We start from the raw sequence: 13,925 nt of genomic DNA on the forward strand, positions 1-13,925 counted from the left end.
TTCCAACTAGGGCTATGATTTTTAGTCTGATTTTAAGATATCACTAGCTACCCAATGGCCCTGAAGAAGGTAAAATTCGAATACTTACCTTTGTAGCTTTGTTTTAGCTTTTGAATTATTGAAAATGGTTGTGATTTGGACCAAAATGGACTCTGAAACCCCTGGCGTGGCTGCATGTCGCACTGTCGTTGCATGTGGCATTGTTGTGGATGGCGCGTGGAGCACAGGCGCCTCCATCGGAAGGATGACTGCTTGAAAGGATGAATATACGTTTTCAAGGATGATTATACATTTTCAAATGTTTGTTTCAGATTGTAGGGTATTTCAAATTTGTTATTATTATTAATTTTTTATATTTAATTGACAGGGCACAATTACAAAAATTGTGCTAACGTGAATTTGAAATGGCATCTAACACTGGTGTCAGAACAGGGCACAATATAAACCTTATTGTGCTCAACTTTTTGAGCACACATGGGCGTATCGTGCCCTCTAATCAAAGGTGACGCCTGTAGAGGGCACAAATACAAATATAGTTGCCGCATTGTTGCTATTGGTCTATGGGAACAATTGTTGGTGCTTTTTGGCCTCAAAGGGCACTGATAATTTATTGTGCGCAGTGGCCATTTTTGTTGTAGTGATGATTGAGGGATCATGGCAACAATAAGAATAGGGTCTCCTGTTTTGGAGCCAAGCACTGGTAATTTTTTGTCATCTTTATTTGCTACTACTCTGTAATTAGTCTAGTAGTGTTTTCATGAAATCCATTTTTATTTATTGTGCTTTGGTTGATCTTATTTCATTTTTATGACATATGTAATCTCTATAAAGCTAACTCCAAATCTTAGTATCTTTGATTTTGGTAATCTCTCATTCTCTAAAGCATTGTTAGTTGATTAGTATAGAACAAAAACAGAATTATGAAGATCTTACAGGTCAATCAGTTCCTGTTTACCATAAGGCTGAGTTAAGAGCATTATCTACTAACGACGGAAGTTAGCCATATCTAGCTAGTTTTTGAAATGACTATCTAATCCATTATGGTTTATAGCCCTTTTCTCTTGTAGTGCTAGTCATCATGTGGGAATTAAGGATTTTGGTCTTATTGTTTTTTAGGAATGGTTTGTTTCGGATTGGGTTTTAATTAAATTTTGACATATCTTTGTTATTTACCTTACTTTCCTTGGCAGAAAATTGAACTATGCCGAACTAGAATTTGTGCACTTCGAGTATAGATTAATTGAGTGAGCTTGTTATTTGTTACACATGGGATAGTGCTCAATTTTTAATTTTTTTTTCTCTTGTATCTCCACATGTTTCTGATAAATTTTTGTCAGATAAGTTACTTGCGCCCTCCAACCAACAGTAGCAGCAGCATGAGAGTCTTTCATGGCCCAATTGGGTTTCGTGTAGTCTTATTGTATATGATAGTGGGAGACTTGGATATGTAAGTTGTAGCCTTAATGTCCATGGAAATCTACTTATGCAGGTTGTCTTAACAACTTAAGACATGAATGATTAATTTAGTTAAGTGACTATCTCATATCCAAATTGTTGTGATTTTGGATCATTGAATTGATCAAAGGAAGCAAGGAAATAGAAACAATTTGTTGTTGTTTTTCAAATTATGTCAAGTATATTTGTAATCTTGTTTATTTCTAGTTTGTAGGTGTTTTTCCTCGTACGGATACCTCTAGTTGCATTTCTTCTATGGCATTAAGTTCCAAGTTAACTGATATGAGATCTCAGATCAAGCTTTTGTCAGATGGTTTCCTCAAATTGCAACAAGAGAATGAACAATTGAGAGCTCGATTGGATTTATGTAATGATGATGAAAATCTGTTCACAAAAATCAAGGCATTTTTTGCTGCAAGTCAGGAGAAGATCAACAACTCTACAGAATCTGATGATGATATTTTAGAGGGTGAAAATACTTATCTTGAGCTAGAAGAACATGATTTGGAAGAGGAATGATGTCCATATTGTGTCTTTTGCGGTTAGTTTCAAGTATGCACATGGTACACCTCTTTTGTTAGCACATGGAGCACCTCTTTTGTTAGCATCTAAATGTGTCTTGGACTTGTCATTTGTTAGTACCCAAGATGTCTATATATAGGTGTTACTCCTCTTGATTATTCTGGCTTAGACTTTTGTTAGTACCTCAAGCTGTCATTTGTTAAGCACCTCAAGCTATTTTCAACTTCTCTTTTGAGATAGGTCACCATGACTTTAATTATTGGGATGTACATTTGGTGAATGTATTTGACTTATGTGTTTTAATTGTTGATTAATGAAAATTCTAGATTACGAAACAAGAAAAACGATTAGTTTGTCGTTATTATTTCTAAAAAGGTATTTGATTTAAACATGTGTGATGTAAGTTGCACCACATATCAAAGGAATATGTGACCTTTTCAGCGTCACTTAGTGTAAACTATATCATATGGTATCATATTGGGTGACTACAAAATCATCACCTATAAACCTGATACGAGACGAAAAAATAGGTCTCAAAACTTTGTATTTTGTGATGTATAATTCGTCACAGATATTGTTATTAAGTGACGAACGTTGTGTCACGTATACTGAAAAAAATGTGGCGAAAATAAAATTCGTCACATAGACTATAGGTGACTGTGTATATGTGATGAAAGTGGTGATGCTAGAATTTCGTCACATATAGTCAAATGTGACGAATTTTCTTGTTTATGTGACAAATGTTTGTTGCCACCTAAGCCATATTTTATTGTAATGGGGGGAAGAAAGGGACGCACGGGGAAGAGGGAATTAAACAAGTGGAGACCGAAATGAAAGAACGGATGAAACGGGGAAGGAGAAAAAGAAAGACTGAAATTGGGGGAGAAATGAAAGCATATATGAAATGGGGAAGAAAATGGTTTAAATATGGATACTGAGTTGGCGTCAATTAAAACCGACATTGACTGCACTGACGTCGAATTAAAAGCCACTGGTGTCGAAATAAATGAAGCTTGGTATCGGTTAAAACCAACACCAACTTTTGACATACTTTACTGATATGCACGTTGTTGAATTAGATGAAGCCACTTTCCAACACACTTTATTGAAATTCATGTGGCGCCGTTTTAAATGAAAATTGGTGTTGGTTTGAACCGACACGAGCTTCTGACACACTTTATTGAATTGCACATAGCATCGGTTTAGATGGAGTTTGCGTCAGTTAAAAACAACATGATATCTGACACATTGACTTCCTGACTGATGGTCCACTTCCCAAGTCAACTTTACGTCACTTTTATCGACGCTACTCACATGACATCGAAATAAATGAAGCTGGCATCGAATTAAAAGATCCTAGCATCGGTTACAATCGACATTACTCACCTGATATCAAATTCAATGTAACTCGTGTCGAATTAAGTGTACTTGGCGTCGGTTAAAACCGACATTAAGTCTAACACTGACTGCAATTCCTCTTCTCAATCCATTTCCTCGTGCAAAACAAGCGAGAAAATTCCTGCCTAAATATTTCAAATTATCTGACCAATGTCGTCAACTAAAAGTAACAAGAAACTAGTTTGAAATAAAAAATGTTTAACCCAAAGGAAAAAAAAATAACCAGCTTTTTTTTTTTTGTTATCTCATATAACATTTTAAGATTTTAATAAATAAAATACGTAATAAAAAACAAAAATATAATTTTATGATAAAATATCATCACATACGAATTGAAATATAGTCTAATTAATACTTAAAATACATAAAATAATTAATATATTTATTCCATGTCATCATCTGTTAGGTCATCGTCGGCGTTGGCATAATTAATGTACTCGGTAGGCAACGGTAATGATTCATGAAAAGGAGTCTCTTCCACGCCAACCCTTGTATGGAAATTTTCAATGTCAAGTATTCGATCATCCAAATTAGGTATGGCATAATCATCAATTGCATCACTATCCTCTAATACATCAAACAAATCCCTCAACTGCGTTCGAACAACTATGTGCCAATCGTTTTCTATTGTCCTCGACGTAAAATACTTGTGATGCTTGTGATGCTAATATGAAAGGATTCTCCTTAAAATCCCTATCTATTGAAGTTCACCATAGTGAATCCATATTGATCGGTCTTCATTCCTCGTGAACTTTCATTATTAACCCATTTGCACTTAAATGACATCACAGCTCGACCCCTATCTCCTACTCAGTATGACCACAATATTTAACCTCAAACATATCTACAACTCTACCATAACAATTCACTTGCCCAATTGCACCAGGAATATTTGCAGGTACAAAGACACTACAATTTTGATTCTTATGCTTATCATCCACAGATTTTATACGAAATCTGAACCCATGAACAATGTGACTTTTATATCTACTCGCAACCCTACTAGGATAATTAGCTAGCCAATGCAAGTCTTGAGATATCAACGTGTTATTACGATGACATCTTGAATTCATCTGTAATAAGAATGAAGATAGCTATAAACATGTTATAATTAAAATGTGAAAATATAAATAAATAATGTGATTGTTATATCAACTCACATGTTGCTTGAACCATTCTTGAAATTCTTTCTTGCTTAGCTCATTGATTTGTCGCATAGTTGACCTTTCTCGACGATGTTTAGTATTCAAGAATTCCTCATGTTGCCTGGGCAATTATGTCCAAATTTAGATAATTAATTTTTCAAAGTTAAGAAAACCAATCAAACATTAAGACGTATGATTAAACGTTCTTACCTTCTAAATGGGTTAACTTCATCACAGTTATTTAGAATGTATCTATGGTTCTGATCAAGAACATTTAGATCGAGCTCCACATTTTCTCCTGAAACCATGTAACATCCTTCGGAGTCAAAAATTGATAACCCACTAGATACTCCACGTCCAATACCATCTTCATTTCGGCCTCTACAGGTGCGACGAGAATTGACATCTCTATGATACATGAAACAGAATGACAAACACTCATCCACCAAATATGCTTCAGCAATAGAACCTTTAGGACGACCCTTATTACGAACATAGCGCTTCAATGTTTGCAAATACCTACAATTATAAAACGAAACACAAATTATTATAATTATTAATTAAAGTTAAGACGACCCTTATTACGAAAAATAGTGCTTCAATGTTTGCAAATACCTACAATTATACCTCTCACAACTCATTCAACTCGTCAATCAATGGACGCATGTACACATCAATCTCTTTACTAGGACTACGTAATCCTGGTATTAATATAGACAACAACAAATTTGGTTGTGTCATACACATCCAGGGCGGCAAATTGTAAACAGAAAACACCACATGCCATATGCTATGGTCATGCATCATTTTCCCAGAAGGAGTAAATCCATCATTGGTCAACCCTAATAGGACATTTCGAATTTCTGACGCAAACTCTGGATATAAATTATCCAAATCCTTCAATGCTGGAGAATCTGAAGGATGCCTCATAAACTCATCCTTAGGACATTCAGTTGCGGTCCACCTCATATGTTCAGCCATATGCTTCAACATAAAAACCTCTACAATCGTGCTTTTAAAGGAAAATACCACATAACCTTAGCTGCGATTTTTTTTCCTCGAGCTATCTTTTGCGTTGGTAATTTTATATCTTGATTTACCACAAACTGAGCACACGATCAACTTTAAGTGTATTTCCAATAGATCATGCAATCATTGGGACACGCATCAATCTTCACATACGTCAGACCCAAGTCATTTAAAAGTTTTTTTGCCTTATAACAAGATTTGGGCAAACAATCTCCTTCGGGCAACATTCTTTTAATTAACTGGAGTAAAGTGGTGAAGATCTCGTCTGGCATTCCCGTTAAACACTTGATCTGATACAGCCTTACAATCGCTTCCAATTTCTTGAACTCCTTACAACTTGACCACAAATTTTGATCTGCCTCTTCAAGCAACCTAAAAAAAGTCTCCACCTCTTTTGGCCACCCTTCCCTAATAGAGGGTTCAGTAGACGGCCCAACACCTTCTTATGTTAATGGTTGGACAAATGCATCATTAAGAAAATCATGCATACTAGTCACCTCATCTCCTGTTTCTTCTTCTCCAATTGCCACATTTTGGTCTCCAATGTTGGGCTCACCATGATGTCACCACCAAGCTTTTTTATAATCTTTATCCATATCATACAATACGAGATCTTTTGCAAGGACATCTAAACTTATCGGGGCCAACACCATTTGCACCCACTTGATCCAAAAACAATTAATTCCAGCTATATACGATTCCAAATTTCAGGGTATCGTCAATCAACTCTTGTCCATGTTTTACCACTTTATGAGGCAAAATATTACGTTGACACTAAGATCCCTACAATCTTTCAATCCCTATCATGTAGGCATAACTACTAGAATTTTCAATTTCTATCTTTCAACCCTCGAACTCTATCACAATTGCAATCTTTTAATTTCCAACACCTCTTATAATAAAAAAAAATTAAAATAACAACAAAAAGTTATCAAAATTATGCTCATCTAATCTTGATTGTTTGTTAAATTCAAGTTTTGAATATCCTCATAACAATTAGAGTGCAAAAAAAAAAAAAAAAAAAATAATAATAACATAATATATTCTTATATCACTAAATATTATTAGTTTATGTTATATTTAATATTGTTAATTTAACAGAAATACGTATAAATATTATTCATTTCCATTTTCTCATAACAATTCAAGTGACAAAATTAATTAATTTGACTAAATATTTATTAATTTAACATAAATTGTAGCAATTTATCTAAATACTTAAATCAGAATTTTTAAATAAATAAACTTGTGTATTATACAATTTAAAAATTAAGGAATTTATTGATAGAAACCTGAATTATGGAAGAATTTCGTCGTCTATCAATTCTTTATGTACTCAACCAGCTCAAGTAAAATCTCTGTAAAATTAAATTGTAAATAAAAATTAAGCATAAGAGGAGAAAATAAAAATACTAGAAGCAAGAAAAACTTACTGTGAAGAAGGAATTAATGAAGTTGGAAGAACAAATAAGAAAGATGAGAGAGAGAAAGAACAAAACACGTGGGAGAGTTTATAAATTGGAAGAAGAAATAAGAAAGATGCGAGAGGGGGAGAAGAAAACACCTGTTGCCTACAACTGACACCGGGTTTCAAAATATTTAAAAAAATTTAAAATCCAAGTCGACTGCAACCGACACAGGCTTGGAAAATATTTAAAAACTTTCATTAGTGTCGGGTAGAAGCGACACCAATCTTCTTTTAACTGACGCTAACTTTATGTCGATTATAAGGGACACCGGGTTTCAAAATATTTAATAAAAATTATAACCTATGTCGGCTACAACTGACACTGACTTTGAAAATATTTAAAAACTATCATTATTGTTAGGAATAAGCAACACCAGTCTGCTTTTAAACGACGCTAACGTTATGTCGGTTAAAAGCGACATGGTTTTTTTTATGCGACACCACTATTAAAAAATATTAAAATTTATGTCGGTTATAACCGACAAAAATTCCGACACCATGTTATGTAGATGTCGGAATGTCTTATCCGCCACTATATTATATAAAACCGACACCAACCACCGACACAATAAGGGCCTTTTGTAGTAGTGATGTGTTGAATCATTAACCTATATCCTATTACAGTAGAAGGAAGTCGAACCATTAACCTAGTTAATTTTGTAATATTCCGTTTTGTTTCCAATAGATCTTTGCAGAAATCACTTTTTTTTTTTTAAGTACATATCATATACCAATTTGTAGTACAACATAGTGGTATCATGTGTAGGTATATTTTGGCCAGATTTTTTAATTCATAATTGTTTAGAAAAATCTTATTGGAAGATGTTTTGGTTGTCCTAGTTTGTAAGGGATTGAAACTAACGATGGATCTTGAATTACTCACTGATATTAAAACTGGAAGACAATGTTGGTTTTGTACAAGGATTCTAATAGGAAAATCGTAGGGATTGTTTGTCTATATAAAAGGTTTCTCCTCACAATCACAGAAGAAGCTCATTGATATATTGAACCGAAATCTATTTTTTGTTGATCATTGAGGATCTGATAGAGCGGAGAATGTTAGCTTTAACGATCATGGCTTTTTTATCGACTTCTATAGGTCAGATATATTCATACATGACTCACATGTATGTGACTTATCCCAATTTCCTCTCCTGTTATAGTAAAATATCTCATTCCTTTAGAGTAGAATATTGTTCTATGAAGAAAAAGGTGTATGTCATATATTGTCATCGTTATCCAGTTGAAACAAGGGAGTAGTTAGTATCAAGGACTTCCTTCAACTAGAACTCGGATGTCATATTACGGACCTTAAAATTAAAGTTTATAAGCTGTTAAAAAATACGTAACACATTGTTTGAGCAAACTAAGATTTGGGAGGCAACTCCCCATCGAATATGATTTCGATGATTAATATTGAAACAAAAATTATATATATATATATATATGTATATATTTTCCTTTCCTTCTGGATGTACAATGGTTAATGAGAAGAAGAGTATGTGCATTAAAGAAAAAGAAAAAGAGAAGTATTTGTACAAAAAGGACTGCATCTGCACTGTGGAAAAGCTGTTCTAGAAGTTCTCCTTGTGGAAGACAAACCGAGTTGCTGAGTTTAGACTAAATTCTAGGCAGAGCTTCCTGAGTGTTTTGGTAAGTGTTGGACTTCCACAATAGAAAACTCCTGCAACAAACAAGTGAATCGAAACCGTCTTATACATGCTTAGAATGTCCAAAACTTTGTTGCACCTTGAAGACTTCATAATCGTTATGGATAAAAGAAATGCGAGATTTCATCAGAATTAGGCTCACCTATTCGGGAGGATTCATGTGCGGTAGCCAAGTCGGAAAACACCTTTCTCCAGTTAGGCCTTGCAAAATGAGTTCTTATCTGTCACAGTTACATTATACAGAATTAGGACTACTATAACTCCAGGACCAATGCTTTGCGTGTTGACAATGTTTCGAAGTTTAATACCCGGCTTTCTGAGACGACATCAACTCCATTCTTAGCATGTTGCAGTTTCTGAACCATGGCAATGAGAGCAGACCGCGCGTCTCCTTCTTCGTACACGCTAGTCAAGTAGTTGTGCATTTCTATCATATGCTGCAACATTTGGTTCATGTTAAAGAAAACAATGAAAAAAACAATGCGGCTAGGGTTGTTATCTGACTTTTATTTTAAAAACTCACATTGTTGTCACATTCTGCAATGTCATCCATGACACCTTTAAACCATTCAAAGGAAGCCTGCTCCCTTGTTACCCAATAAAAGTATGCTCTTTCTGGACCCTTTTTATATGCCTCCCCTGGCATGCTGTTTGATTTGGTTTCCGCGGATGTTTCTTGATGCCCGTTTATTGAATCCTGCATAAGTTAACTAATTTGAATTGTTAGTTATCGTTCTCATAAGATTCTCGACAAAACTTTAATCTTTTTCACTTCTTGGACTCACAGGATTATGAGCCAATTTGAGGTTTATCTGGTTTATGATATCTTTTAAGATGCTGACGAAGGGAGTTGCTCCAATTCCCAGACCTATGAGCAACAAGATGTCAAACTTTATGTAATTTTGAGCCGGTGCACCATATGGTCCCTTTATGACGATCTTCGGATATCTGCCATCAAAATAAAAATTGAATAGCATTTACTGATTTTCGCTTTTGGTTTGACTCATCATGAGAAACATATGGTTCATGCTAAGATTCTTCTCACCCTTCTGTTTCATGACCGTGGTTTGAATAAACTTTCGTTTCTATTCTAACAAGACTTCCCCTTCTAGTTTGTGTACTTTGAAGCTGGCTGCATGCCTGCATATCTTTGAATAAGTTTGCAGCAGAGATAAAAGAATGAGTGCATTTAACACTTGCTTAAAATAAATGGCCGGTTTTCTAAATTTCTTCATGATTTAGTAAGTAGCCTAAGTGAAAAATGAACAAGTAGCCTCAGATATCAAACTGTTAGAGAGTAGGATGTTGAAATATAGATTAGAACATAAGTACTATGATTTAAGCACATTAATACTAATACAAGTACATTACCTTTTCAAATCTTTCTCTAAGCTCCGTAGTCCAGTCTCCCAAGCTTCGTATGTGGACGCTCAAGTAGTCATCTCCTGGGGCAGAAGTGATGGTGAAGGGATGCCTGAAGTGAATGAAGCGTTTAATTTGTGTAAAGATATTATGGTTTCTGATCATGATCAGCAACTATGTAATTTTTATTACCATTCAAAACCTGATATATCAGGGCACTTAAGAAAGAGGTACATTCCACCTTTATACTTGAATCCAGGAGGTTTGCTCATGTACAGAGCCAGAACATTTCCCGTATATGTTACCGCCTGAAATATCCAAGAAGCGTGATGAATCAGATCAAGTTTTCGAGATATTTTAGTGAATGGTAAAAGTTTCGAGCACTGACCTTAATGACATGGACGGGGTGATTAATTTCTTTAATGAGTATAATAAAACTCTCAATTGCATACAGCATTACTGGAATAAGGATATACATCCATGTCTGCAAGAAACAAACAATGCAAACTGTTTCAGCAGGATGAATTTGAATCTTGAATTCGCAATAAAACTTCGGGAACTTGTTAAATTGTCTATGTGCATCCAGTAGCTTAGTGACTATAGTGATTCAGAGAATATGAAGCTAAATTTAAGTAGCGTATATACCGTCTTCTTGTGCCAGTCGCTCGCGAAAACTAGGAAGTAACCATGTGCGACGAAGAGCATATACACCAACGCAAGCAAATGATGTGCATACCAGAAAGAATTGAACCCTGACAAATTGTTGAGTGGCCACGGCAAGTTGACATTTGTTCTCATTGAATTTAATGCTAGCGTGAACGAGAAAATCATTAGAACCGTCATCAGAATCCCGGTTATTCCTGGAATACTGTTAATCATGTCCATGTAAGTTGGCTGCTTATAATTGAAATATGTCCCGACAACATCCATGAACTCATTTTTCTGGGATGTTACCAATCTTGGGAAATCACAAGTTATGTGTAAACCTCCATGTATAAAAGTCGAAATTACAATTCCCAGTGCAATCAACTTATGGAATTTGATATTGTCATCAAAAGGGATTAGGTTGCTGAGAAATGATGATCGAATTGCGGTAAGTGTTCCCCTACAAACTGGAATGAGAATGATAGCCATATTGAACTTGAGAGTCTCAGCGCAGCCCTTTGCAATGCAGATGCATTCACCCATGAGTTTGTATAATCCTCGTGTCTGGTATTGGCGGTATTTCCAAGTAAAGAGGCCTATGTTGACAGCTAACCACAATGTCACAATCCATATTTTCTTCCAGTTTTCATGCACAAGTTCTGCAGTCGTAGATAGGAATCTGCTAATGGGAGTTCTGTATCTTCTGGGAATCATGGCTCTCGTGAGAGATTCCGTTATCATTCCAATTTTTTGATTATCTTTAGATACTACCATTCCCCTCAGTAGGGTTTCTAACTGCCACATCTGCATTAAAACTAGAATGTAAGAAGATGCTGAAAGTGAGAAATTATTTCTAATCAATGCTATGAACCATCTACATATATTTCACCTCTATATATCCGAGGTGGTCAGGGTCAAGCTCTTCCATGATCAAAGCTGCGTATGATTTTGCTTGCTTTTTAAGATTTGCCAGCTTGTTCGCGGAGGCACTCAAAACTATAACCTTTTCCAGAAGAAATTTTAGAAATCCGATTCACAAACATACGAAGAAAAAAAAAATGAGAGAACGAAACATATAAGTTTGGTCTCCATCCTCACCTCTGTTACCTCATCCTCGGAGAGCATCCCATCACCATTCTTGTCACACCTAACAAATTAACAACTTCACTCATTTCTAATTTGTGTTTAATAATTTAAATTAAACACAAAGAGTATTTCCTTACATGTCGAAGAATATCTGAAGTCTTGCTTCCATGTCTTCATTAGTTATGTCTTCCCAAAACAACTTCAATTCTTCAAGAGTTATCCCACCTTTCGCGCAAATTATCCTTCTCCTAGCCAATGCATCAAACAATTCGCCTGCGAATTCCTTTGATTCTCCTCCCATCCCTACGAAACGAAAGATTCTAAAATCTCACATACATTGTGTTCCATGTTCCATTTCAAAATGCATACAACAACTTACAAATGGGTAATAAAGCAAAAGAGTACTTACCAATGCAGGCTCCAAATTTATCCCTAGAGAGCCTACCAGCCACCGCGTATTGATTAAACTGCTTCTCAATCTGCTTCCATGCCTCCCCTTCTTTTCCCGTGACTGTCCTATCGAGAAACCGTAAGCTCTTAATCCCTTCTTTCCCTCCTGGTACCGGCGCCCTACCTCCCACGCTGGCATGATTGTTTCCCTGAACCCCATTTCTCTTCCTTACACTGCTGTTGTTCCTCTTCAACGTCACGTTGTTGGAACTTTTGGTCACATTGCCTTCTGTGTCATTGTTACTCAAAGGAATATCCACCATGGGGTCAACATCAATTCTTTCAAGCTTCCATTTGTTGGGGTCTTTCTGGTCATCATTGTTTGACATATTCATTGCCACCATGAAACTTTTTTACCTCTGAAATTTACATGTCTTTGTGAAGGGAAAGATAGATGTGGAAACTAGAGAAGCAAGGGCGCAGTTAAGGTTGTGGAGAGAAGACAAAGCTGAAAGGGTCAAATGTGTGGAAAGGAGGGAAGAGTAATGGAAGGCTCAATTAGTTTGGTGGTTCTTTGTCTAATAATAGGAGAACCCTATCACTATTTTGTTTTATTTTGATATCTTATGTATAATGATGTTTGTAACAAAATATTTTCTCTTTTGATTTTTATTTTTACAACGGATAGGATAATCGTCTAAACGATATGAGGGAGGAAGATTTGAACTCAAAATGCCGTAAGTTGAAGGGAAGACCTATCCACAAAGCAATACAACGCTTGCTAATAAAAACATGCTTGTTAAACATATAATAATTATGTTGCCACTCATCTTACGATTTTAACAGTAATATTTTTGTTCACTTGTAAGGGCAAAGACAAAAACTTTCAATGGGATAGCTAAACATGTTACACATTTAACATAAGCAACCCTAATTAAGCACTAGCAACCTTATACATGTTATGCATTTAAGGCAGGTCTTATTGGCAATGGTGAGCTAGAGGGGGCACGGGCACGGTATTGTGCATAATGAAGATTTTTTTTTTTTTTTTTTTTTAAGATTAAAAAAATTCATTTATAAATCAAAAGGTTGGGACTAGTATTTAAGACAACCACAGTTTGACCCTCGATATAAATTTATGTAAATATATTTATTTAATATAATTATCATTTAAACGTCGAGATAGCGATTGTATCAAATACATTTAAGTATTGTAATCAAATGACAAAAAGTTCACCGTGAACAATAGGAACCAAATTAAACATAAATGCTAAGACGTCTTATACAATGGTAGTACATGGCAATTCCAAATAAATTGTCTTCCACCCCCAGAAAAAAAATTATGCTTTTAAAAAAAGATTTTGAGAAATTTCATTCTTATACAGTAAAATTTATCTAAAGGAATAACTTCTTTAAAGTCATAAAAACATTCCGGTCACAACTGGGACCATTTATGTATGGTAAGAAACTCCACATTTTAATAAGTTATAATTTTTCTTGATCTCATCTTAAAGAAACACCGACTTTTTTTCATGTCTGACTCATCATACATGTTGCCCGAGGACACAGCCCATTGACGACTCTAAGACAGTTAGGTATATGAGAAGGCCTTCGAGGAGTTGGCGGGAGCAATACTGGTGGATTCAACAAGTATTCTTTCATCTTGTCAAAGGCATGCTGACATTCATCTGTCCATTCGGTGGAAACATTCTTCTTCAGCAGCTTGAATAATGGTTCACATGTGGCAGTTAGTTG

General features: G+C 35.3%; 1 protein-coding gene across 1 annotated transcript; it reads right to left on the reverse strand.

Annotated features, from left to right (window-relative positions):
• Positions 1 to 8,504: 8,504 nt before the first annotated feature.
• On the reverse strand, positions 8,505 to 12,643 carry LOC137714190 (putative respiratory burst oxidase homolog protein H). The gene is made up of 14 exons (XM_068453467.2): positions 12,190 to 12,643; positions 11,918 to 12,083; positions 11,793 to 11,841; positions 11,584 to 11,697; positions 10,695 to 11,498; positions 10,438 to 10,533; positions 10,242 to 10,357; positions 10,059 to 10,161; positions 9,733 to 9,827; positions 9,473 to 9,635; positions 9,211 to 9,384; positions 8,996 to 9,124; positions 8,830 to 8,908; positions 8,505 to 8,701 (listed from the first exon to the last, which is right to left on the reverse strand). The coding sequence occupies exons 1-14, from the start codon at positions 12,572 to 12,574 to the stop codon at positions 8,592 to 8,594; spliced, it is 2,583 nt and encodes an 860-aa protein (XP_068309568.2). The 5' UTR covers positions 12,575 to 12,643; the 3' UTR covers positions 8,505 to 8,591.
• Positions 12,644 to 13,925: the final 1,282 nt, after the last annotated feature.

The sequence above is a fragment of the Pyrus communis genome, chromosome 3 (genome assembly GCF_041283825.1).
Source record: "Pyrus communis isolate YQ-2024b chromosome 3, ASM4128382v1, whole genome shotgun sequence".
NCBI classification, from domain to species: domain Eukaryota; kingdom Viridiplantae; phylum Streptophyta; class Magnoliopsida; order Rosales; family Rosaceae; genus Pyrus; species Pyrus communis.

Coding starts and splice junctions, on each gene's coding strand:
- LOC137714190 (XM_068453467.2), bottom strand. CDS start 12,574: ATGGTGGCAATGAATATGTCAAACAATGATGACCAGAAAGACCCCAAC. Junction 11,698..11,792: donor CCGAGGATGAGGTAACAGAG/GTGAGGATGGAG, acceptor CTTCTGGAAAAG/GTTATAGTTTTGAGTGCCTC. Junction 10,162..10,241: donor GATATATCAGGTTTTGAATG/GTAATAAAAATT, acceptor CATTCACTTCAG/GCATCCCTTCACCATCACTT.